Source organism: Leptodactylus fuscus, chromosome 2 (genome assembly GCF_031893055.1).
Source record: "Leptodactylus fuscus isolate aLepFus1 chromosome 2, aLepFus1.hap2, whole genome shotgun sequence".
Classification (NCBI taxonomy): domain Eukaryota; kingdom Metazoa; phylum Chordata; class Amphibia; order Anura; family Leptodactylidae; genus Leptodactylus; species Leptodactylus fuscus.
In genome coordinates, this window is record NC_134266.1 from 74,297,979 (window position 1) to 74,325,956 (window position 27,978).

Genomic DNA, 27,978 nt, shown 5'->3' on the forward strand with positions numbered 1-27,978 from the left:
TTTTTGTGCTACAAAATATTGCCTCCCTGTGTGTTTCGATTGGGGCACCCCAATAATCCACATCTTGCCCGTTGAAGTGATCTTTACTTTCTTATATTTGTTATACATCTCAATTTGCAGTGACCAGGGTTCCCACCTCTATCTGGATAATTATACCAGTATACAACTCTTCAAGTCTCGCTATCAGAGATACTGAGGCTTGTGTCACCATTAGAAACTCCCCTCCACCACCACATTGTGACATAGATGACAATAGGGACATGGGAGGAGTGGGGAAGGTGTGGTGTAAACTGGCATCATACATATGGCACTGTGCAATGCATGTGTTACATTGATGTGCAGGCCAGACTGTAACTTTCTTGGAATTTGAGGAGGTGGATATGACTATTTGGTAATCAGGTGGAGGTAAGTACTTCTGGAAGCAAGGACACACTCGTAGCGAGAATCTTTATTTTCTGAAATGGCCAGGAAGTGAAGAACCGTGCTCACAGCGATATAATGAAGGACTTTATATACCACTGCAAGACCTGCCCGGGACAACCTTGACCCAGATATTCCTCATATCCCTGGAGTTTATTTTATTGAGTACCCTGATGTGCTCTGTACAGTGTAAATAAAGCTGTACCTTCCTTCCCCAGCCTTCTATGTGCTAGTAAATTGTCACCCACATGTCTCTGGAATCAAAATGCTCAATATAACCCTTGGCAAATTTGTTGAGGGGTGGATTTTCCAAAACTGCATAATTTCTTATGGGTTGAATTGTTCTAGGATGTTTGGGTCTCTACAAATATTGGGGTAAACTTTCAAAAATTTTTGTAAATTTAACTAAATTTAGAATTCTTTTTAGTAAACACAAAGCTCAACAATCAAAACTGGTAATAAAGTACAGTGTATTACAACATACAATCTTAGAATTACTTGGATATGTAGTTGCATTATGAAGTTGCTGCATAAAGTGAAAGATGTCAGATATGTAAAAATTTGAGCTTTAAATCCCAAACTGTCTATAGGCCATGGCTCCACGTGGCGGAAACGCTGTGGCAAAAATCGCAGCTTTTTACAGCCACTGCAAAGTAGATGGTGTTCAAGAGAATCCCATCAACACAGCGGGAAACGCTGCAAAATCGCAACATGTCAATAATACCTATGGAAACTCTTGCTGGTTTCCCTACAGGTATAATGGACGCTGCATTTTTTTAATTTTTTTTTTTTTTTTGCTGCAACTCGCAACGTGGGGCCTTAGCTTAAAAAAGGGTTAATGGGAGCCTGTCTTAACCTTGTCTTATTTTTTTGTCTTCTTATCTAAGCAGCCATAACTATCATTTTCATGACATGGCATGTTATTTCATTTTAGAGGAATTTTTTTTCATGCTGTTTCAGAGCGCATATTAATCACAATGTAATTTACCTAATTTTTTTTTTTCCTGGTGCAAAATGTAAAATAGCAATTTTCATTATAGTGTTTTTTTTTATTTTTTTTTAATCTATTTGCATTTTGCATTGAATAGCACGTTAAATTTACTCTTCAGTTTATTATGAATATGTAGTTGCCTAGTTATCAGAGTTTTCTGTAGTATATGCAAAATAAAATTAATTTTATACTAAATTGTTTATCTTTTTTCATTAAATTTTAAATCCCATTAAGAGATTTCTCAGTTTATATATTTTATACTTAGTGGGGCATTAGCTAACTGTGCTAGCTCAGTGTTCAGTGTGTCCATTTTACTATGGTCTAGCTGCTATAGACAAGCTTAAAGGAATTCTGTCATTAAAACTGCATTTTTTTTTCTCCCTAACCTTGCAGGCTATGTGCTCTGTTCACTTCCTGTGGGTTTTTTTTTTTGGTAAATTGGTGGGCGGGGTTTCACTTGCTGTCTCCCAGACAAAGCCAGCTCTGCTATCTCTCTTCATAGCAGTACATGTTTGCAGTCAGTAATGAGGGATGGTTGTAAATAAATTAGCAAAGTATTACTGGAAGATGTACAATATGAAGCTGATGTAGCAGAACTGGATTTGTTAGGTGATGTGAATCCCAAACTTACATGCTACAAGATCAAGAGTCAACTTGCAATATACTCACTTTTAGGTCTGTGTTTAATGGACTCCCTGTCTCAGCCCTTATCATCAAAACTCAATTAGCCGACTTTTAACTGTAAGAGCCGGAGATAAACAGCTCAGAAATACAAGCACAGCTCCCCCTCCCCTCCCTGAGGGCAGGGGGCTACTTCACTTGTCCTGAGCGGAGAGTTAGCCCCGTTCACGTGGGGCATAGATGGAGGATTTTGGTCCTGATTCTAACACAGGAAGCCGCGTCAGAATATGGACAAAATCCGCCTGCCACGACTTCCGACAGTTGCGGCACTCCGGTCCGGCATAGGCCCAAATGAATGAGTGTGCTACCACGAGGCAGACGCCGTGGCTGAATCAGACACTGATTCCGCCCGAAGAAAGGGCAGCTCGTTTCTTTTTTATGCTAGCGGCAACAAGAACGCTAGCGGTCTTCATAGACCTCCATCGTGAGGGGGCAGATTATGACGTGGATTCCGTGCCAAAATCCGCCCCATCTGAACGGGGCCATAAAGAGCTCAGAAATACAAGCACAGAGCAGTCAGCTCTCCCTCCCTCCCTGAGAGCAGGGAGCTATGTCACTTGTCCTGGGCGGGGAGATAAGACCATCCCCAGGTCCATGGTTATGGAAACACAGTGTAAACAATGAAGTGAATAAATTAAGATAGTGGCCAAACAAAGCAGCTTTGCTTAAAGAGGACCTTTCATAGGTTTGGGAACAGGCAGTTTTATATACCGCTGAATTCAGCGCACTGTCGGCTTTCACGATCTGTGCCCCGGGTGTAGAGCTATCGGTAACGGTACCATAGCTCTTCACAGTCAGAAGGGCGTTCCTGACAGACTGTCCTTCTTCACAGCAGCGCCTATAGCTTGTACTGTGTGAGTGGGGAGGAACACCCCCTCCCTCTGCTCATAGTGCTCGTCCATAGACGAGTATTATCAGGAGGGGTGGAGGCGTTCCTCCCCACTCACACTATACAGCGCTATAGGCGCTGCTGTGGAGAAGGATGTTCCTGACAGACTGTCAGAAACGCCCTTCTGACTGTGAAGAGCTACGGTATCGTTACCGATAGCTCTTTACCAGGGGCACAGATCGTGAAAGCTGACAGTGCGCTGAATTCAGTGGTATATAAAACCCATGAAAGGTCCTTTTTTAAGCAATGTATTTAGGAAAAGTCTTAAATCCACATAAACTAGCAGTATAGATAGGATACTTGAGGTGGGACAACCCCTTTAAGAAAGGCTATTCCTCTTCTACCTTTAGATGTCTTCTCCGTGCCACCGTTCTGTAGAGATCCCGGTTTTCACTGGTGCTTGCAGTCCCCAGTGCTGCAAGAGAACTCTCCAGAAATGGCCTCTTCTTTCTCTGGAACTCCCTCTCTGCAACGTATTCTTCAGATGGATTGCTCTGGCTTTAAATGAAATGCATGATAGAATAATGATAGAATCCCTTTAAGATCAATGTGCAATGCCAGGCACTGGAGAACTGTAAGACACTTCAAATAGACTTCTGAAAACGAAGGGCCTGTGACTGGAACTTAAAAGCTTATTCTAGGTTTTATTTTTTAATTTGTCTGTAGAACACAATTATTCAATTTACTAATGTACATGTATTTAAAATTCAGCTCGTATTTAATAGCGCAGACTCCTTTTCTGTGTTGTTGAATGGTATAACCCATGATTTAGTCCTGTGTAATGCATTTGTGTGATAACACAATAAAACTAAACATGGTGTCAGTCGTGACTTCTAGTGCAGGCAATATGTTGAAATAACTAAATAGGAATAATGGTGGAAACACATCTATGTTCTAAGTAATTCCCTGGGTGCGTGTTTACTACATGGCTGGGCTGTCTCTAGGTTATTTGTAATATAACACATTCTAGGTGGTGGTGTCATGTTAAAGCGAGCCTGTCAGCAGGCAAATATGTCAAGTCAATGACAATATCTTGTAGGGCTGCTTCTTCACTTACCTTATGGGCGTCATTGAAACCATTGAAATCTCCCGACCCTGATAGCTTCTCGGGGATTTATTATAAAAAATTCTCTGATATCTTGTCTCCTCATTTTGTTGACGTGTTTTGGAGAGCGGCGGAGGACCAACAATTCCCGGAGGAGATGCTTTCCGCAACTATTGTTACCCTCCGAAACCAGGCAAATCTCCCACCGCCCCCGCTAACTTTAGACCCATATCACTTTTAAATGTGGATGTCAAACTATACGCTACAATTCTAGCTGGACAGTTGTTACATCTTCTCCCTCAGTTGATCAAATCTGACGAAGTGGGATTTGTCTTGGGTAGGCAGGCCCCGGACGGCACGCGCAGATTTATAGATCTCATTCAAAAAGCTGAACGTGATGGGTCACCGTCCCTGCTCGTCTTAGCCGCTGAAAAGGCCTTTGATATAGGGTCCATTGTCTCTACTTGGATAGCCTATTGGATAAATTTGGTGTGGGCCCCGCCTTTAAGTCGGCAATATTGGCCTTATAATTCCTGTCCATCTGCTTGCGTGCTGTTCTCAGGCTTACTGTCCGATCCATTCCCCATCCCTAACGGTACCCGCCAGGGTTGTCCCCCTCTCTCCCATAATATTCGCGCTTGTAATGGAGCCGTTGGCGGAGTACATTAGGTTAGATAAGGACATTGCGGGTATCATGGTTGGTCACAGTCAGCAGAAGATTGGCCTGTATGCGGACGATGTAATTTTGGCATTGACTTCTCCTGGCCCTTCTCTACGGGCTGCCACTGCCACCTTAGAACGATTTGGCAGAATATCTTATTACAAAGTGAATCCTACTAAATCCCAAATTTAGCTATCATTATTCCCCCATCTCTGTGGGAGGATCTCTGACTTAACTTCGCCTACTAATGGAAGGATGATTGTATCACATATTTAGGCATCACCTTGACTGCCCCCAGTTCTAATTTATTCTCTGTGAATTATATCCCGCTTGTATCTAAGGTATCCTCCCTGCTGGCTAGCTTTGCTAATTCGATCCTGTCCTGGGCGAGCAGGATCGCTATTGTTAATGATGGCACTGCCTTTGATTTTATATCTATTCCGCACTGTGACCATCCCTATACCTGACTCCTGTTTCTCTAAACTTCAGCGCATACTTTCACAGTTTATCTGGGAGGGTAAGAGATCCAGGATCTGATTTCAGGTGATGTCTAGGCCCTTGTCTTCTGGGGGCGCCGGAGTCCCTGATATTAAAAAGTATTACGCGGCGGCGACCTTTGATCAACTCCGGGTTAGCTGGAGTGATGTGGCTAATTGGAGGTGGGCGGAGATTGAGGAGTCTATGCTGGAGGCTCCACTCATGAGTATATTACGCCCCAGGGACCTAGGCCCGCAGTTTCATCAGGCCCCATTGGCGAGTATAAAAGCGTCTGCATGGGCGTGGCGATATTTCCTGTCACATAACCCCTTAGAGGATTTGGTCCCCCTAGCGAAACTCCCACTGTTGTACGCAACCGCGTTTCTCCCCCAGTTGAGGATTCGCAGTTGGATAGCGAAAGGTCTTTCCAAAATCTCCCATCTCTATGAGAACGATCACTTTAAATCCTTCTCTGTATTGCGGGAGCAATATGATCTCCCTCACAAGGATTTTTTTAAATTCCTGCAACTTAACCACCACCTTCAAACCCACGGAGCATCGAGGCTTGTTTTCCCAGGCTTGCATGGAGACTGTGGAGACGAATTGCACCTCCTAAAGGTGGCATCTCAGCTTTTTATACTTTTTTTTTCTCCACCCCCACAGAGCGGATCAAACCTCTATGCCTTTCAAGGTGGGAGGTGGACCTTGCCTAATCTATTTCTCTGCCTGAGTGGTATGAGGCCTGTGGGTTTGTTAAGCGGGTGTCGATGGGTGTGGCCCACTGGGAGAAGGCTCAAAAAATCCTTCTACGCTGGTACAGATCTCCTGTACAGTTGGCGCATATTGATGCCTCCTTCTCGAGACTCTGCTGGCGGGATTGGGAATGCCCCCCGGTTCAGGCCTTTTGGACCGTTGTCTTCGGCTTCATGTCCTCTGTAGCTGGTCTCCCCATCTCCCCCTCTCCAGGGCTAGCATTATGCTTTCTAGACACTGGGTCTTTCCCCATGGGTATGCATGTGGTGCTGTGTCAGATAATTCTAGTGGCCAGATCCATGATAGTGAGGCAGTGGAAGTTTACACCCTGTATAACAATAAAGGAGCTGATCCATCCATCATTTTTTGCTTTCACCCTGGAGCGGATGTTGACTACCAAAAGCCATACCTTCTCCAGTTTCTGCTCCAGATGGGCCCTCCGGTCCGCTTTTATGGAAGATAGGAGAAATCCCCGGGCCAAGTTGCTCTTAGATACTTATTGACTTTATTTTGCCAAATTTGTTTTCATTTTTAACAGTTTGTTTTCATCCCCGCCCTATTCTTCCATGCCTTCCCTGTCCCTCTCAACTGAGTGATCAGACCTCCTGATATGTATGTGTGTATTAAAGAATAAAAAAATGTAATAAAAATATTAAAGAATTAAAAATTTGTATCATTCTTCTTTCCCTAGAACAAACATAAAAGTGCATAAAATACTGTGAAATGCATCACAGATATTCCTAATCCTTCCTGTCCAAAAACACCTGATCTAATGCTTGCAAATGTTTTTCCCGTGCAGTGAATGCAGTAGTGGGGGGAAAAAAAATGAAAGGTGTCAAGACTTTTTTTTTTTTTTTTTTTTTTTATTCAGGATTATTTTTTTTTTTGGCAGTTTCACCCCTGATGAAATTTTTTTTATAAAAAGTGATAACAGTACATTCTTCAAAATGGTATAACTAAAAAAAATACATCTGGCCTAGCAAAAAAAAGCCCTATACATCCCTGTAATAGAAATACATTTAAAAAAAGGTTATGGGTGCCAGAATATGGTGATTTATAATTTCGGCTGCATAGTGAACGCAATAAAAACAGCCCATAAGTAAATCACACAAATGCGCTTTTTCTCCAATTGAACTCCCATTCTGAATTTTTATTGCAGCTTCCCAATACATCATACAGAATAGTAAATGGTACCGTTACAAAGTACAATTTGTCCTGCAAACATTAACCCCTTCCCGACATCCACTGTAATAGTACGGCGGACGCTGGGTGTTTAACTATGGCGGCCGCCTGACTCCCGACGGGAAGGGGTTAAACACACATACTTCTCTGTGAAAGGAAAATTAAAGAAGTTATGGGGTTTCGAAGACTGGAAAAAAATAAAATTGAAAAATTCCTGCGGCGGGAAGGAAGATAACTGCTACCCAACTCCACCCACTTCAGTGACATCTTCCACTTTGTCACACTTGTAGTTAGGGATGGTTATCTGGAGTGGAGAGCAATGGCCACAGCAGGAGAAGACCCGTTCCGAAAGCCCTTCGTAGCTAATTTGCATGAAAATATAATACTGGTTTTCATTAAAATGGAGTTGCAATGTTATATTAGAAAGACATCTTTGGAACGTTTAGAAGCAGCCCTACAAGGTACAGTCTTTAGTTTGATTGTTTTGCTGACCGACTCCTATCGACTGAAAAAAAATAATAATAATAATTCAACTAAAGAACTCTGGAGACACTGGGTGACTAGATATGATGCTGTAGTAATACTTTGTGTTCTGCTCTTCAATATACTTCTGGACACTTAACCAATTGCCAGGTGTCATCTGACTTCTGTGAGGGTTACATGACTGACACCATGTTAGTCCTATAAAATATATTGTTTGGGAAGCTGAGTGGACATACTACTACCATGATAAAATAAAGATGTTGGAGCAACATACATATGTTAGAAAAGTATATGATACAAATCGACTTCTGAACGCCAGAGGACCTCTTTAACTGAGCACACGGCAACCCTCTATGCAGGAATCTGCAGCACTGGTGCCAGTGCCCTGCGTAGCCAGTGGCTCCCTGCTCCACACTGCAGTGTTATGGCTTCCTTCTCAGGACCAATGGGGGATGGTGGAAGTCTACTGTATATAGCTTTGCCCTCAGCCCCTTCGAACACCTTTTAAACAATCACTCCATCAGAAACATTTTTTTTTCTCTAATCCATATTCACACTTCAGTGTTTTGTTCAATGATTTGCATCAATGATTTGTTACCCAAAGCTAGGAGTGAAGACTGAGCAGAAGTAAGGAGAAGTTCATATAAATATTTGCACCACTTGTGTTTTTCAGCCCACTCCTGATTTTAATCACTGATGCAAATTATTGACCAAAACACAGTTATGTGAATAAGTTTTTATCTAGTCAGTGAGTCACATGACCTGGCATAAGGGAGATTCTGATGGAAAAGAATACTCGGGAATGGGTACATAAATAAGTATGGTGAGCTGGCCAGGGTGAAGACGTTGGATATCTTTGGTGTAGTCTTCCTTGACCTTCCACCAAGCCTTGATTGCAGTGATAAAACATGATCATAGCTTGTGATGGGGGAGAAGGCCGGGGTAACATATTTCAGATTCTGGGGCGTTGCAAACATCAGTTTCAAGATTTTGATTAAAATCCAAATTGTACTTCTATGGAATGGCAATGTAATTGATTGAATTTGATGAGTGGACTGCTGCCTGAGGCAAGTTGGGATGCAGACCACCTAATCCAGCGTCACGGTCTGACCTCACAAATTCCCACAGACACATTTTAAAATCTTGTGACACGGCTTCCAAAATTAGCGGAGGCTGTAAAAGGGGGGCTGACGCCATATGAACTGCCTGCTTTTGTAACTGGATATGCAACAAGTTTACGGGATTGTCACACATTAGATGTGGCATATATGGTGTAAACAAAGTCTGAATTGCCAATAAACTTTATTCTAATATCCTTGGATCTTTCTTTTCTAAAAAATGTGAAAAACACATCACAAGTTTGGCGCATAGTATGTAGTCCACTAGTCTCATCAGAAGTTAAAAAAATAAATTCACAACTAAATAGTTTTGTGTGGCATTTGGTGTGTTTTTTATGTGTCTTTGGTAATCTTTTATGTTTCATTGTATCCCAGAGGGCAGAAACACATTGGGAAAACATTAGCTGATGTCACTTACCAAAGGAAAATAAAGCTTAGGCTGGGCCTTGTCTAATCTCATGACTGGGGGGGGGATAATTTGATTGCCAGTATCATTAGATATGGTGATATTATTGTATACACCATTTTCATTGAGTTCTTCTTTTTGTGTTATTTGGGCATTTGGTTATCTCTGACCGCCAGGTACTGTTCCAGGTTATAGTGGTGGTGTGCATTAAGCATCTTAAAGGGCCACTGTCATTTCAGTTGACAGTATGTTGACAAGCAAGTTGCTACTCATACTTCATGCTTCACAATATTAGATGAAATTCTATTCTATTTCCCTTGCATGGTTTGTGGGCTTCGTCCAGTCTTCTGGTGTGTGTGGTGCTGCTTTGTCCCAGACATTGTCAGTCATGTCTGGAATAGAGCTTCTCCATCGCTATCAGCACACACTGTATTGGCAGAAAGTGCAATGTCACCTCTGTTCGCTACAAATTTTGAAGACAGGAGGGCAAACAAACTAATACTGCTTTAACTGTTAGTGCAAAGTTATACTAGTCAGTCTTGGACACTTTGGAAATTCGGGCACAGTTTAAAGGGGTTACCTGGGCAAAAATGGGCAACCATTTTAATGTATCAAGCACTTGGGGGGGGGGGGGGGGAGCATACTCTCCTGTCTGTCCCCAATGCTCCAATGTGCTTCCACGCGTCCTGGATCTTCTGCTTTGTTGCCATCTCCCAGATCTCTTCTGGAGTTTCTCTGATTGGCCTTAGCGGTCACATGGCAACAGATCAGCAAAGGACCTGCAGTGTCACTACCTGTGACATGACTGTTCCTCTTTCCGCAGGCCTCTGATTTGCCTCCGCAGAACTCCAGGAGAGACCGCTGGGGCATAAGAATCTGGGCATGCCGGGAGGACAACTGAGCATCAGCTCCTCCCCCCATTTAACCACCTCCACTAACTTCTACTAGTCTATTGATGAGTACTGTCAGGGGGAGGGGGCGTTCCTCACCGCTCAGCGTCATGGCTGGATGATAAGGAACACCCCCTCACAGTACAGAGCTACAGACAGACTGTCAGGAGGAACGTTCCCAGTTACACTGTCAGGAACACCCTTCTGATGGTGAAGGGTTATCGGTAAATGAACAGTTACTCTTCACCCGGGGCAGATAACTGGAAAACAGTGCGCCAAATTCAGCGCACAGTCGGTTTTCTAGTGGTATATAAAACTGCATGTGCCCAAGGACATGGAAGGTCCTCTTTAATAGGTGCCACTCCTCAGATTCTAGCACAGTTGGAATTTTCTCTTTGGCTCCCACCATTCTTGAGCAACAAGCGCAGTTAGTTTTGATGCCTGATGTGCCATTTAAGCTCTGTAATTTTAGAAGGGCAGTGTAAGGCCGGGGGATGTGATTCAGAGCCCCAATCAGAGATGGGCAGAATCTCACCCCTTGTCTTCTGCCTGACACCACCGTTCTGATAGTGTCTAAGTAGCAAATTAATTGCCAAAACTTAATGGCATTGATTGCTCAGGAATGGATTAGGCTGTGCCAGAATCAGTGGAGCAGCAGCTATTAAATGATGTGAAGAGCCGGAACTTGTTGGGGGTGGTGAAAGGTCCTCATAGAACTTTAGCGCAATTTGTAAAATTTTGACATTGACCGTTTTAGGCTCGGCTTTGAATGTTAAACTCCACCCTTTACAACGGAGCGAGACGCAGAAGCGATTAGTGTCAAACACAAAAAATTTAATACTTTTTTTTTTTTTTGGGGGGGGGGGGGGGGAGACAAATTACACTAGAATTCTGGTGCGTATTTATTAGTTTTTCTGCCTCAAAATATTAGACTGGCTTAATGCAACAAAGCTACAGCTCTTACAGCGTATTAGTTATTCAGAGCCTCTTATTAGTAGCCTGGCAGAATGTGGCAACTCCAATTTTTTTTCATTGTTACAATTGAACTACCATAAAAGTAAGTTTCACAGAGGGTGCTCAACCATTCCACCTCAAAGCAACTCAGAGAATTGAATGGTGTAAAAATTTGGTACAGTCATATTTGTAAAGACCCAAAGAATGCCGTAAAACCTACTCTCAAATGTTTGAGGGTCACATGTTGACATTAGTTTGGAGCTGAGGTGCCAACAAAGTATACCAGCGATGTGGATGACCGGGTCAAGAGGACTGTATAGACTGGTTCAATAAACCCTGAATGTGTTTGACTATAGTCTAAAAACCAAAATCCTATAACTGGATTATTTCAAGATGCAAAATAAAAAAATTCTACTAGTAAATTGAAGGCTTTTGTACACAAGCTGCAATTCTTAGTCACTGTACATTTAATATTGCTACAGCTTATGTCAGCATAGGGATATGGCTGATCTGTTTGGATTTAGCACCAACATCCCCCACTGCACTTTACAAATCAGAAGGTTCTTGTACAGACAAAATCAGACATTACAGCCTAACAAAATAATTATCATGTCAAACAATAGCAGTGGGCTCAGACTATAAAACTATACCGCATGGTGACTGCCGAATTGTTGCAGAATGATGACAATTTTTGTTTTTAACTCAACTTGCATTTTTTTTTAACACAGTAAAATATGAAGAAAACTATAGAAGCCAGCTCTTAGAAGGTGTAAAGTTAGACTAGGCAGTAAAAACATACGGCAGATTTGATAAATCTTGTATAATGTAATACAGTGTAATGTAAGTTTGCCCTGTCTGCTTAACTGCTGTGAGCAGCAGAATCCAACAACCCTCTCAGTTTGAGGAGAGTCCTTCAGCCTCCCACCCAGGCAGTGGTTACAATGTGTTGGGGTATTATCCTGAAGGGCTTTTCACCTGGTGGAATTTTATTTCAACCAAATTTGTTCTCCCATTGAAAATGGTGAGAGACAATTTGTTACAGAACTCTGGGAAAAAAAAACGTCCTGCTTTATCCAGCTTGGTCCATGTTTTGAGACTCTCCGCTGAATAGACCTTTTCGGTGCATCAGCATATTGCTGGGGAGTTGGAACAGTTTTCCTTTTATTTTCTGCTGTGTGAGTATATGGTGGCTCAGTGGTTAGCATGGCAGTCTTGCAGCACTGGAGTCCTGGATTCAAGTCCTGCCAAGGACAACATCTGCAAGGAGTTTGTATGTTATCCCTATGTTTACATGGGTTTCCTCTGGGTACTCAAGTTTCCTCCCACACTCCAATGACATACTAATAGGGAATGTAGATTGTGAGTCCTATATGGGACAGTGACTGTTAATGTCTGTAAAGTGCTGTGGAATAAGATGGCGCTATATAAGTATAATAATAAGGCGGCAACTCTGAGGCTGCTGCCACACAATGTACTGAAGAAGCTGTAACTGCATTCAGTTTTGGGGAACACCAGTTGGAGGGTCATAATAACTTGAAATTAAGTTGCACACTTTTCATTGCTGAGTAACGTGTAGGCCAACAGTCTGATGTTTATGGGTCATTGTGATTGTTCCCAATAGAATATATCGCAAGTGTTGTACCCCTAGAAGTTTCTGGCAATGGCTGGTCACCTTCTCTCTAGAAATTAGCATGCATGCTAGGGCAATGTGCAAATTTATGTGGAAGCCAAGACATATGACTAAACTATCTTGCATATGGTCAGCAAATACTCTTATTTGGAAAAAGTATAGGGGTCTGATATAAATTGCAGGGATGTGGTAATGTGTATGAAGTCCATTTAAGAACTTTTTTCTTTTATTGTATTTTAGGCTGTCCGTTGCTACGAAGCTCTAATCCTGAAATCTGAGGGAAAAGTAGAGTCCGATTTCTTCTGTCAGTTAGGCCATTTCAACCTGTTGTTGGAAGACTATCCAAAAGGTAAGAAGAATTTTTTGTGATTCGTCCATACTATTATACATATTTCCTGCTTTGTTACTGGGTCCAACATGCAATAATGTATGCAGTTCCTTGAAGGTTTGCAGCAAATAGAGCACTCTTGTTTGTCTCCATTCTATTTATTGAACGTCAGTCACTACTGTCTTCTTAGTAGCACGGCTTATTGAGTACATCTCAAGATTTATAACCAAAATTTAGTTTACTCTCCTGTAAGGTAATGGATTAATAATGACAAAATAAAGGTTATAATAAAGATTTTAGATTTATAGTATATATAGATATAGTCAAAGATAGACAACCAACCAAAAATAAGCAACCTAAAGTATATGCGTAAATGCATGGGTTCCTTTAAACTATACCAAGCCCTAAAGAAATCTGTGTCCTCACCATACACATAAATATCCACAAGAAAAGCAATCGTGAGTATGACACTTAGTATAAAAGGAATATATTACACATCCAGTCTTGGTCAATAAACTTGTCATAATTTTATTTATTACATAATACACATATATAAAAGATGGACATTAGAAGGGGAATCTACAAATACAAACTGACTGGGTAAAAGTGAAGTGCAGCAGATGGTATGTGGTCCCTTTAAGTATTTACATACAATGGAATGCACATGGATTAAGCTAATGCCAGAAAGGACCTCAGCATTGGAGTCCTTTATACACCACATGTGGACATTATATACACACAGAAATAGTATCAATAGCCGCTGAGGTATATATCATGAGTGGCGACTAAGTTGTACACATTGCCACAACAGCTCAAAGAAAATGCTAGAGGTTTAAAGTTACCATGTGGTCCAATATATGTCTCCTATCCATTAAAGTAATAGCATTGATACACACACATTGGTGACTATAACAACATAGGTTCACATGTATCCTATACCACTATATACAGGTTTAATAGCACTGTGGCTTACCCATGTTGCCAATAGGAGGTATACAAGTCAGGACAGGCACTCACTCCCCAGTACCTGACGCGCGTTTCGGCTATGCAGCCTTCGTCAGGAGGTCCTGGGGGGGGGGGGGGGGTATTGAGGAGCATATAATACAGTGGGTGGTGGTGGTACTGAAGAGTATATAATACAGTGGGGGTACTGAGGAGCATATAATACAGTGAGGGTGGGACTGAGGAGTATATAATACAGTGGGGGGTACTGACGAGTATATAATACAGTGGAGGGGGGACTGAGGAGTATATAATAGTGTTTTTGTTTTTATGATTAATCACAAAGTTTAATTTGTTTGATTTGTAGCAGTTAGAATACATGATGCATATCAGGTATTTACATTCCAAATCATAACTGTAGCAAAATTACAGTTTTGAAGTTGCCACCAAAATTATTATTTTTTGGTTTGGGGTCACCACAACATGAGGAACTGTATTGCGGAGTCACGTCATTAGAAAGGTTGAGAACCACTGACGTAGATGGTTACTCATCATGCAATACCATCAGTGAAGGAGCCGACTCGCTACAAACGTATTCTGTACTAGGCAATAACCCAAAAGATTAAGATGATATGAAGAACTATCTTCAACGTAAAGAACAAGTGGTCCTGAAAGTGCTAAATAACAGGTGATTCTACAGTTTCCAAGTATACTTCTGTTGTTCAGACTAGGAGCCCCATTTTCACCTTTTTATTCATGTACAAACAAGTATTTTAGAGTGTTCCTTAGCCTTAGGGGGCTTCTGTCCCTGAATCAGCTTAAAAATTGTGGGTAGAAACGTCCTGCAAACAGTATTTTTCTCTCTGAATTTTTCGGGCAGAAACCTGACAGACCTCATTATAGTGTATGGGATCCACAGGCAACTGTAATACCGCCCCTGCTACCTCTTGTGTCACCCTCTCTACCTCATAGATTGTAAGCTCTTGCGAGCAGGGCCCTCAGTCCCATTGTGTGAAATGATTTTCTTTGTAATGTATCTGTCTGTATTTGAACCCTACAAATTGTACAGCGCTGCGGAATATGTTGGCGCTATATAAATAAAATGTATTATTATATTAACTGCCTTTTTAAGTAGATTAGAATTTCATTCATGTGGAGGGGACCACAATTGGATCCTCCAAACAGAAACCTGAACGCAGGTGTGACTCTAGCGTTAGCTTGCTTGAGCTTTGTTCTTAGCTCTAGAGTCCCGTGCGAAAGCACATTTCTCATTATTTGCATATGAATAAAATGATGATTTGCAGGTAAATGCGGCTTCAATACTGAATTACAGATGTGTTTGGAAACGCGAGAATCCCCTCCTCAAGGTCCTATAATTTAGGTTTATAAGAATGTAACAGATTTCCTTTAAATATCTAATTTAAGAAATGTCTCCCTTTCCTCTTATTGGTGGTATCCCTGCTCTTGCTGTAAGACAATTTTTACAGTGAAAATCACTGCTATAATAATCACATTACTCAGACTTCTCTCTATACAAGGCTATGGAGAGAGGGAGGGTGGAAGTGAGGGAGATAATGCAAGAGAAACAGGGTTTATACTGCAGCCTGGACCCTGCATGATGATCCTGGGGACACAGATATATAAAGCAGATGCCTCCTTTATTCACTGTATAGGGAGTGTGGCAGCTAGTGTCCACCCACCTGCTCAGGGAGAACTGCAAACCCCATCTACATCATGCCGAGGGGAAACTACTAAAAACTGCACAATGTAGATCATATAATGACCTGCAATAGTAGTATTACTAATTATGTACAAATATTGTACCTTATCCTGAAAAGATAAATGATATGACAGATTTGCTTTAAGGATAGTGGTTTTGTTTTTTTTTATTATTAATAAACAAACCTGTGAGTACAGAAAAGCATAGGGCACAGAAATGTGGAAGGGCTGAATTGCTGGTTCATAACGACTTGTGTTCAAAATGCACTTAACAAGTTCCCTTTAAAGCAAACCTGTAACATTGTTTGTGAGCATTCACACGGAGTAAAGTGGCCCTGATTCTGCCACGATAACTCGCGGCAGAATCAGCCCTGATAAAGACTCCCATTGACTTCAATGTGTACCGCACGGAAGACAGAATCCCTTCATCTCTAAACTCTTGGAACGCCTGGTTTATTCTCGTGTAATCCGCTATCTCTCTGCTAACTCTGCTTGACCCCTTACAATCTGATTTCCGCGCTCTGCACTCTACTGAAACTGCTCTCACAAAAGTCTCCAATGATCTCCTGACGGCTAAATCCAATGGCGACTTCTCTCTTCTTATTCTTCTGGACCTCTCTGCAGCTTTTGACACTGTTGACCATCATCTCCTCCTCACTATGCTCCGCTCATTTGGCCTCAATGACACTGCGCTCTCCTGGTTCTCCTCTTATCTCTCAGACCGCTCTTTCAGTGTATCATTCGCAGGCTCTATTTCCTCCCCTCTTTCCCTTGCTGTTGGGGTTCCTCAGGGCTCGGTCCTAGGCCCCCTGCTCTTTTCTCTCTACACAGCCCCCATTGGACAAACCATTGCCAAATTTGGCTTCAGGTACCATCTTTATGCTGATGACACCCAATTATACACATCTTCCCGTGACATCACCCCTGCACTCATACAGAACACCAGCAACTGTCTCTCTGCTGTCTCAAATGTCATGTCCTCACTCTATCTGAAACTAAATCTCTCCAAGACTGAACTACTACTGTTTCCACCATCTAATAGATCTGTCCCTGATATATCCATTGTAGTCTCAGGCCTTACTATAACTCCTAGGCAGCAGGCCTGCTGCCTCGGGGTCATGTTTGACGCAGACCTTTCCTTCACCCCTCATGTTGAATCACTCGCACGTTCATGTCACCTCCACCTCAAAAACATCTCCAGAATACACCTTTTCCTCACCAGAGATACACTAAAGACACTTATTGTCTCTCTGATTCATTCTCGCCTTGACTACTGTAACTCCTTACTAATCGGTCTTCCCTTCACTAAACTCTCCCCTCTACAATCTATTCTGAATGCAGCGGCCAGGCTCATCTACCAGGCTAGACGCTACAGCGATGCCTCGGGTCTGTGCCAGTCGTTACATTGGCTGCCTATTCATTATAGAATAAAATATAAAGTTATCACTTTCATCCACAAGGCTCTCCATAATGCTGCACCTCCATACATTTCCTCCCTCATCTCTGTCTACCGCCCAACCCGTGTTCTCCGTTCACTCAATGACCTAACACTTACATCCTCTATTATCAGAACCTCCCACGCCATACAAGACTTCTCCCGAGTTGCACCACTTCTCTGGAATGCTCTACCCTGGACCATCAGATTAACTCCCAATTTCTACAGTTTCAAACGCAAACTAAAGACGCATCTTTTCAGACAGGCCTATCACAATGTCTAATGTAAACCCTTAACCCTCCTCTGTCCCCGCTCCCACATTTCCCCACATGATATGTCATCATCTCATGCTAACTTTATAGGTCCAAGCTCCATCCACATGTTACAGGACACGACTGTTGACGGCTCATAAAGTCTTATGTCTATGTAATGACAGTCACCTCTATTACAGAAGTGTCTGACCTCTGCATAAGCAATGCCGCCCCTGCTACCTCTTGTGTTACCCCCTCTACCTCATAGATTGTAAGCTCTTGCGAGCAGGGCCCTCAGTCCCAGTGTGTGAAATGACTTTCTTTGTAATGTATCTGTATTTGAACCCTACAAATTGTACAGCGCTGCGGAATATGTTGGCGCTATAGAAATAAAATTTATTATTATTGTCAATGGGAGTCTTTTTATCATCGCTGATTCTGCCGCGAGTTATCGTGGAAGAATCAGCGCCACTTTACTCCGTGTTAATGCCCCCTTACGTAGCAAGAGTTTGTAGTCCCAAACTGCTATATTCTACTCTACTGATACCCTCAACAGTTGAAGATCCCTGGTGTCTAATGAGGGACTTCGGCACATTCACATTGCTGACAGTGAAGCCAAAGTCTGTACATTGCTTTGTGTCAGAGCAAGTTCTTCAACCTTTGACTGTGGCGGTAGGTTATAGTGGTTTGAGACCCTAATCCGCATAAGCTTAACATCATGACATCATGCTGGTATTTTAGTAGTCCCAAACAACCTGAGTGGTTCTGTTTAAGTCATTCATGTTAAATACAGAGCACCCCCCCCCCCGCGGCCATCCCATTCTAGAGATATTGGTGCTGTTAGTTTGGGCTACCAATATCATGTGATGGCACACTGCCTCTACTCTGAAGAGCTGTTGAGCTGTAAGGCCATCCCTTCTGACAGTACAGTGATATTGGTAGTTAAAAGCAATGGTACTATTACCACTAGAGAAGAGATCTGCAGGTTTGAAAGTGTACTCTGTGTGGTGTATCCGCAACTTTGTAATGGTGCATAACATACTCTGTCTTAGAGGATATGAAAGGTCCTCTTTAGAGATGAGTGAATACTATTGGAAACAGCCGTTTCGAATAGCACGCTCTCATAGAAATGAATGGACGTAGCCATTCATTTCTATGGCAGCGTGCTATTCGAAACGGCTGTTTCGAATAGTATTCACTCATCTCTAGTCCTCTTCTAAGCAACTTGCTTAGGCCTAGTTGCCCCCCTTTAATTGCAGGATGGTGTGGGGCCATATTCCCAGGTTTCAGCACCAGGCACATTTATTTTATTTAGTGTTTTTTTGTTTTGTTTTTTATATGGTTTAGTTGGCTTTTGGATTATTCAATCATTTATTTATTTTTATAAGTGATAAATAAGGTGTGCTCGCTACGACAGCACATATACTAAAATTGGAACGATACAGAGAAGGTTAGCATGGCCCCTGCGCAAGGATGACACACATTCGTAAAGCGCTCCATAGAAAAAAGACTTAGTGACAATTATTGTTGCGTTGGAAAGTGCAGGGTTAGAACCTGTGATGTGGGCATGTTAGTGTTTATTTAAATGGAAGAAACAAACATTGTGTCCTTCCTTAATGTCATCATAGACTATGGTGTAGGGGAGGTGCGTTTTAACTTTTTTTTTTTCTTCATAATTTTGTTGATTTCTCCTGTCATCAGGAAGGCAGGGACAGTAATAAACAGATTAAATAATAATTTAAAAAAAGCTGCAATTTTAAATTCTGCAGCCAGCTTTTAATTTAAAGGGGTTTTCCAGCCCCCGCACAGATCTGCTCTAGCAGTTTCCAGTTTTCTGGTCCAAAAACGGCTCCCATTGACTTCAATGGGAGCTGCTTGCTTTTTTTTTCCCACTAGCTAGTAGCGGAAAAAAGAAGCGAGCTGCCCTATCTTTCCGCAGCTGACTCAGCTGTAGCGCGGGGCTCCTTCCTGATTTGGCCCATTCTTCAGGCCTAATCCGGAGCAGAGTGCCGCGATAGGATGTTGGTGCACTGCATCGGCGTCACGGCTAGCCACGCAAAAGTGTTCACACACGGATTGCAAATTCCACCGTGTGAACATACCCTTAAATGCTTAAAATCCATTGTAGAAAAAAAACAAAACTGCAGTGTATGACAGAAGAGGGTCTAAAGAGAGGAGCGCACCTACTGTAGTGTGTAGGAATATCACACTTAGTGTTTGTCCACACAAGAGTTGTAGATGGAGAAATTGGCACAGGAAAGATGTGCGGACACGAGAGCTGGTGAAGATGTGCAGGCCTCACACCCAGCATGTGTTACTAGGACAGACTTGCCCATATGGGAGAAGATCTTGAGTTAGAAATACTGCACTGTCCATTGTGTGTCTAGCCTTTACACTTGTTTGTTTAGCATCTGATACACATTGTGGAACATGCCTGTAATATATGCTTGCTTGTTTTCAGCATTATCTGCATACCAGAGGTACTACAGTTTACAATCAGACTACTGGAAGGTGAGTAGAACTTCAGCCATTTATTTCAGAACTTATCTTTAATATACCTATGCTTTACAGTTTCTTTGAAGTGCTCCTTGTACTGTAGCATTAAATATAACTTGATGCTGTTGCTGAATGAATCCATTTGGATGCACTGTATTTCGGGGCGCTGTTGCAATGGTTAATTACTTCCTAGCCATCCATTATTCAGCTGTGTTGTGGTAACCGTGGTATATATACATGTATTTTCATGACCTTATGGACACACAATGCATAAAAGGAGAATAAATAAAGAGAAACAACGCTTCAACTTCTAGCTCCGCCCTCTTTGATTTTTATAGTTTATCAGGACAAAAAAAAAAAGTCCTAAACTTAAATAAATACAACCTCAGATGAACAACACATACACAACTGGGCCATTATTAAACAAAACATGCAGAAGCAGCTTGTGAAGCATTAAAGGTGGTGGTGGTGGTGGTAGGGGGGTGTCTTGGGAGATATAGTTTACCTTCATAGTTTACCTTTTCGTGATAGATCTGTGGGTTCCAGCCTGGTTCCAATCCCTGGACCGCGTGACTGGATCTAGCCCCTGACCCCCAGGCTGCTCTGCCTCCTCTCCTGAACTCACAAGTCCTGCCGACTATAATAAAGGGGTCAGGAGCTTGTTCTGATCACATGACTGGGTGGGTCGGAACCCAGCTGTGACCATTGGGTCCTTCGTGATGAATCTGCCAGAATTAACATCTTTAATTACACCGTTCCTGCCTCCATGCGGTTTTTAATTGCAGTAATGTGTAGCATAAGCAAAGTTTACATTTCATGGCCATAAGCATGTGGGTGATATGCATTGTAATATATGCTACATCTGGTGAGTTCTGAATGCCTCCAAAACCACTAATCGTGCCATATAGTAATCTTTATAGAACTAACAATAAACCTTTGTGGCCATAAATTATGAGATAATGATTTTATTTTTTTAAGCCTATGTAAATCATCCTGCAAGTCCTTGGCTGCGGGGTCTGACATACAGCTGAAATACAGGGGGTGGAAATATTATATAAACGAGCACCAATACCTGTATGTAAGCAAGTGTTGCCGATTAGTCCCTCACCCATCCACTTGCAGCCAGATTTGCATATTCATAAAAAGATGATCTCAGTACAGATCATCTCTGTATTGATTGGTTTGAGAGGTGTTTGGGATCTGCCGGACTTCTTTTAAGAGGGCAGGTAGCAGCCAGGTGCTGCCAATGAAATTCACTTGATTGATCATCAGCAAATGTGACCACTGCTATAAAGTCAGAAGCTTTAGCAGTTTGCTAGTCTGGGATATTCAGGTGTGTTAACATCATGGCAAGAAAGAAAGACAGACATCGGCATGGATTTTGGAGAGGTAATTTTTGAATCTGGAAAGGATTTAAGGCCATTTTCAAAGATTTTGAAGTTATTCATTCTACAGTGCAAGAGCGTATTCACAAATGGAAAACATTCAAATCATTTGAGAATCTTTACAGGAGTAGATGTCCCAGCACATTCACTCCAAGGTCCAACTGCAGTGCTCAGACTAATTGCAAAAAAGACCCCAAATCCAAAAGCTACATCTGATGCTCTATTGGTTGCAGTTAAATATTAGCACATGACTATTAGAAAACTGCTTAACAAGTATGGCTTGTATGGAAGGTTGCCAGGAGAAAGCCTCTCCTTTTGGAAAAGAACATTTGTCTAAGTAAACGATAGGAATTTTTGATCAATTTTTTTTCTTTTTTCTTGATCAATTCATCAATCCTTTGTTTTCTGCTGTTGTGCTGCACATTTGGAGCAAGACCTTGCTTGCCTCATTGTGTGAATATGAGTGGTCCGGCCTGGAAAAGGGATCCCAACACTTTCATTATAACTTGTGCCAGTTTTCTGATGTGAGTGATAATGGAAATCTATGCCAGTTCTTAACTGACTTAGATTTCCATTCTAGCGCAGGAAACATCCAACTGATTTATGAAGAAGCTGCGCCGCCTTCATAGATTTCTTGGTCCCTGTGCCAGTCAGACCCTTTATTAAGGTTGGAGTGAGTTACGCCGGTCTTGATAAATCTGCCCCACGGTCTTTGGACAGGCCAATCTTTAAAGAGGACCTTTCACCACTTTTGGGCACATGCAGTGTTATATACTGCCAGATCGGGCTTTCCCGATCTGTGCCCGGTGTAAAGAGCTTACGGTGCCGGTACCGTAGTGCTCTATGGTCAGAAGGGCGTTTCTGACCATTAGCCAGAGACGTCCTTCTGCCTCGCGGCGCCAATCGCGCTGTACTGTGGAGCCGGGAGGAACGCCCCCTCCCTCTCCTGATAATGCTCGTCTATGGACGAGCTGTGTGAGCAGAGGGAGGGGGCGTTCCTCCCCGCTCCACAGTACAGCGCGATTGGCGCCGCAAGGCAGAAGGACGTCTCTGGCTAATGGTCAGAAACGCCCTTCTGACCATAGAGCACTACGGTACCGGCACCATAAGCTCTTTACACCGGGCACAGATCGGGAAAGCCGACAGTGCGCTGAAATCAGCGCACTGTCGGCTTTCTGGCAGTATATAACACTGCATGTGCCCGGATATGGTGAAAGGTCCTCTTTAATACACAGCACCAGAGTTAGGAAAAACCTTGTCAAATTGTAATAATACATTTATTAGAGCACCAATTTATTCTCCAGCATTTTATAAAACGTAGGGTACAGACTAAATGAGTCACTATAGTAATAAACCAATTCACCTAAGGGCTAGTTCACATGGGGCGTGGATTGGCGGATTTTGGTCCTGATTGTGCTGCGGCAAGCCGTGTCACAATAGAGCCAAAATGCACCTGCCACGACTGTTGCGGCCTCCGACATTCACGGTTTCCCGCTCCGGAGTAGGACCAAATGAATGGGCCTAGTCCGGAGGGTGCTGTCGCGAGGCAAATGCCAGGGCTGAATCAGCGGCAGAATCCGCCTGAAGAAAAGGCAGCTCGCTTCTTTTTTCCATGAGCGGGAGCATGCTGCTCACTGAAAAAAGTAAGCTAGCGGTCTACATAGCCCTCCATTGTGAGGGGGCGGACTCTGACGTGGGTTCAGCGCCAAAATCTGCCCCTTCTTGCCCCATGTGAACAAGCCCGAATAGGAATGAGGGCCCTGCTTGCAAGAACTTATCTATGAATCCCTATACTATGCTTGGTAGCCTGTAAGTAAAGTAATGACAAGCCTGGGAGCGAGATTTCCATAGACTTCCCTGCTTTCATGTTAATGTATCGTCTCTTATAGATTTTGTTTTGGTAAAATGGGGTCTCAGCCAGGTTTGACCAAGGCATCTGAAGGGTTAATGCCTGTGATCAAGAGTTGCCGACGGCCTTCATTGTATAATACAATGGAGACCCTGTGACTGACTGGCTGCTCAGCTCCCTACTGGTCACCATAGCTGACATCCATTGCATAAGTACAGCCAATATTGGGAAAGGGTTACTAGCTGGACATCCTAGCGAAAAGGCAGGGACTGTTTTACGATGCCTAATATGTGGACACTTTGTATAGCTATGGAAGTCTCCATGATGCGGCTTTCTCACAGTCCTAGAGGACCAAGATCAGCCCTGCAGTAGGCCATATTCCTCCTGTAACTGGGGCTAAACAGGCCCAATAAAAAGTTAAAATTCCCCTCAATGCCCTACTATGGGAGATAGAATATGTAAAAAAAAATAAAAATTAAGATCCAAAAGTACTACTGTCACCCCTATATCGCAGTCCTAGTCCTGCCCCTGTAGGCAGGACAACTGTGTCGCCTACATAAAAAAAATCTTTATAGTGGAGAAGTAAACTAGTTCACAAATATTTTAGTACCAATTTAAAAGTAAAAATAGAAAAATAAAGCCCTATGTTATCACTAAAGAAAGACGTAATAATTAATTGTGAAAAACCCAAATAAAAAAAAAAAAATCCTTCAAGGCGACATTTACTAAAAAAATAATCCAGGATAGCGTTTAGTTGTAAACCAGGGAAAGTAGCTTGAATATCAGCCTTTGCGGGGTAACACATTGGTGGTCTATAATGGGTTAAATCAATCATTTTAATGATGTGCTTTAATGAGTTGAGCGGTGCAGTGTTTGTAAATGTACCTAATATCCAGGAATTTACTGATTAGGCTTGAATTCAGTTTGATTTCCCATTGTTAGCTGGAGTGCGAGCTCTCCAAGACATAATAGTAGAAAATCAGATTTCCAAGTCTGTAAAATAGCAGAACGGCGAACGTGACATAAGCGCGTCTAGTGAAAAGGCTCCTGATTACTAGTGTTGATTATTGACAGTGTGAACCACATGCCAATTACTGCTCGCACTTCTGGGCTCCGTCACCTTGCTAGCAGATGACTCCTTTATTGGGTGAACTCTGGGGTCCACTTTTACTTGCTTTTTTGTTTTGCCTTTTTGAGAGAATGTCAGTTTTGCACTTAAATGTTATTTGAAGTCCACCTTCAGACCAGGTTTACATGTTCAGGCTTTTAGATGCAGCTTTTAGAGCCAAAATCAGGAGTGGATTTGGAATAAAAAGTAGATTTTGTCCTTTTACCTATTCTCTACCTTTACGAACCTTAAAGGGGTTCTGCCATCTCAGTGTATCAGTCAGGCTGTATGCCGTGTCTGCTTCTCACTTCCTGTATTTCTCCCTCTCCCCCTCCCTTCTGCTGAACGGGCAAACACTTCTGCAGGCCAGATAATCTACAGATTCTTGTACAGAAGGACTCCGTGTTATCTGTGTGTTTACATAGAGAGATAACAGACCAGGCTTTATCAGCAAAGTGCAATTATCTGAAGGGATTGTCCTGCTGGCACTTAGTAAGTGACGTCACTTGTCCTATATCCCAGGTCCGTGGTTATAGCAATCCTGTGTAAACAATGGGAGGAATACATTCACATAGCAGGCAAACAAAGCAGAATTGCTAAAGCAAGGCTTCAATGTACATAAGCTTCCAGTATAGATAGGATCCTTGAGATAGAACAACCCCTTTAATCAGTTTTGACTTCAAAACTACGTTAAACCTGAGTATAGAATCCTCTTCACTTTCCAGCTTGTAAACCTACCCTTAGGTTAGATTCACAGCACCGAGTTTTACCCATGAAACTTGGTCCGTAAGTGTGCCGGATTTACCAGTCTGAACATCATGCCGTGAGAAGAATTCATAGTCCCCCTGAACTGAAACCCTAACACAGATGTGTATGGAGCCTTAGTAATTGTGTTCACTGTTGTACAGTTCTTGAGCAGCTTGTCATACTCTTGTACTGTTTCACTGTCGTACAGCTGGCCACATAGCTGTTACACTTTTCTGTGTCCCCACACTGTGTTTGAGTACTGATTTGGATGGTCTATGCCAGACCAGGGCAATGTACGGGCCACATTCAGCCGTCTGACTGGTTCTGTCCGGCCCGCATAGCTTGTGGGATAAAAGTAGATTGCGAATAGTAACTTCACTAAAGGACCTGCGATGAAGTTATCACAGGTCCTTTAGCTCCACTAGGATAGGCTAAGACTCGTTAGTGGGCAGCGCCAACAGGACAGTGTGGTTGCTGTTACACAGAGCAAGCTGCCATGAATGGAGAGAAGAGACAGCATGTGGGAGTAAGAGGAAGGAACTGGGGACAGATGTAGGGGCAGTTACACTGAAGGCAGATGGAGGGGGTACATTCAACTAGGGGGCAGAAGGAGGGTGATATTAAACTGGGAGGCAGGTAGAGGGGGACATTAAACTGGGGCAGCTGGAGGAGCATATTAAACTGTGGCGAGTAGCTGGAAGGGGACATGTCTGCCTCTATTTGCCCCCCAGTTTAATGTTCCCCTCCAACTACCCCCACTGTTTAATGTCCTCCTCCAGCTGCCCCAGTTTAATGTCCCCTCTAGTTTCCCCCAGTTTAAACTGTGGCACTAGTAGAAGGACTTAATACTGTGGGACATTTGGAGGGAAACGTTATAATGTGGGGAAATATAATATACAGGTGACTGTAGGAGGATTATACTTTGTGGGGGCACATGGAAAAATGATTGAGCGGAGTCAACGTAGAAGTGAGTGGAGCTAAACTTTCCGCGGCGCGCATAGCCCTCTAGGACGGGTTCAATCTCTCATGCGTCTTCATGGGAAAATTAATTTCCCAACCCTGGTGTATGGGCAATTTCCCTAGCTGGTGCTAATTAAAGGGGTTGTCTGGGATAAATTAAAACTTTTCCACTAATCTAAACCCCCTCTCCCCTGCCTAACTTCTAATTTACTTCCTTTAAAAAAAAAAAAAAAAAAAAATGTATATATAGCCATTTGCCTGGGTTGATCGTTTGACCGCCCCGGGCACATTTTCTAATTTCTTGGTGACGTTCCGTTTCGGCATTTCTGAAGACGGGAGGCCACCAGTACTCCTCTCTACCCCCTTCCCCCCCGTCCCCCTCATACTCACCAGTGCTCACTTCCTCTTCTGCTGGGCGTCGCTTCCTTCACAAGGAGCCGGCGTTTGCACAATAGAACGCCGGCAGAAACAAAAAGAAGCAGCGTTCTATTGCACAGGCGCCGGTTCCAGGGCAGAAGAGGGGACAACGGCTCCTCAAAGTAATTTCCGGGACAAGAAGACAGGTAAGTATCATGGGATGGGGAGGGGGTTGGGCGAGACTGAATTAGGTAGGTAGATAGAGCTAGTAGTCTGCAGTTGTGAGGGAGGATCTGAGTGAACTGCAATGCATCATGATAGTTGTAGACTAAGACAATAGGAAGCTGCACATGCAAAGAAATGCAGAGGATACCAGGAGCTCCCAGAGAAGGCCAGAAATCACTCAAAACACTGCCAGTATTTGGGCTCACATATATTAACCCATTGATAGCATGAACAGACGTTTTTTAAAAAAAATATTTTGCCTTGAAAACCCCTTTAATAGATGTGACAGGGTAATACCAGGAATGGCACAGATTAGATAAGAATAAGATGCTCTAGATTAGTATTATATTTTACAATTATTTACTTGTCAGTAAAGGTGACAGGGTGCATGCAAACTGCTGACTATGGCAAACTGTTGTCTACCTAACAATCTCTGGCTTGGATTGGAAGAATACATGCATCATGGCCGACTGAATTTGGTCTATTATTGGCCAGTTTGCACTGACTAGATATATGAATGATCACACTCACAGCTGGTTTTTATCCAGTGTGTGTGACTTGCCTAGGTTTTGGTTTTCAGGTTTTTGTGTTGTCACACATGTAAAAGTTATGGGGCCTCAGAAGTGAAATCTAATGCAAGTGGAATCAGGTCACCAGTTTCATTTTCTAACCAGTACAAAAAAATAAAAGTTGTCGTCTGTTGAGTTTCTCTTCTGAAACCTCCACTTGATAGCAGCGGTGAGAATGTGTATGCCAGGCAGTGATCAGAGCCAAACGGGATGTTTTGTAAGTTTATCAAAAACCATTTTGGCAAGCTTGCTTTGTGTCCCAGCTTTATAACCAATACCACTGTTGAAACTATGAAACACCATGGTGATCTTCCAGACCTGTAATGGAAAAAGAGCTTGGTTTACATGTAGTGCCCTCCTACTCGGTGGATATGGAATGGATCGTCCATTCAGATGTGCACACACTGTGAAGAAATCTTTTGCAGATATTCTCAAGCGACCTCCAGATATCCAAGCAATGATCCTTGGATTCACTTGGTGGGGGTGTTTACCTGGCACATTGGACATGCCTTTTACAGAGAGTCTGTCAACAGTAAATTGGCTATCTACAAGGGGAGTTCGTAAAAGATTTCCCCTCGCCCACTTCTGTTTATCACAGGATGCTTAAACTGCACAAGGAATGATATACACTCACCGGCCACTTTATTAGGTACACCATGCTAGTAACGGGTTGGACCCCCTTTTGCCTTCAGAACTGCCTCAATTCTTCGTGGCATAGATTCAACAAGGTGCTGGAAGCATTCCTCAGAGATTTTGGTCCATATTGACATGATGGCATCACACAGTTGCCGCAGATTTGTCGGCTGCACATCCATGATGCGAATCTCCCGTTCCACCACATCCCAAAGATGCTCTATTGGATTGAGATCTGGTGACTGTGGAGGCCATTGGAGTACAGTGAACTCATTGTCATGTTCAAGAAACCAGTCTGAGATGATTCCAGCTTTATGACATGGCGCATTATCCTGCTGAAAGTAGCCATCAGATGTTGGGTACATTGTGGTCATAAAGGGATGGACATGGTCAG

At 42.8% G+C, this 27,978-nt stretch overlaps 1 protein-coding gene and 1 non-coding gene across 9 annotated transcripts in view; both read left to right on the forward strand.

Moving 5' to 3' along the window:
- Window positions 1-27,978, forward strand: part of KDM6A (lysine demethylase 6A) — a 93,161-nt gene that overhangs the window by 13,608 nt on the left and 51,575 nt on the right. For all 8 annotated transcript variants that reach the window (XM_075263996.1, XM_075263997.1, XM_075264000.1 and 5 more), the window contains exons 3-4: window positions 12,821-12,929; window positions 19,717-19,766. In XM_075263996.1, the coding sequence (XP_075120097.1) occupies window positions 12,821-12,929; window positions 19,717-19,766 (159 nt within the window). The remainder of the gene's footprint in view (window positions 1-12,820; window positions 12,930-19,716; window positions 19,767-27,978) is intronic.
- LOC142196353 (U6 spliceosomal RNA) lies at window positions 18,657-18,761 on the forward strand. The gene has a single exon (XR_012715197.1). It is a non-coding gene; the product is annotated as a U6 spliceosomal RNA (small nuclear RNA).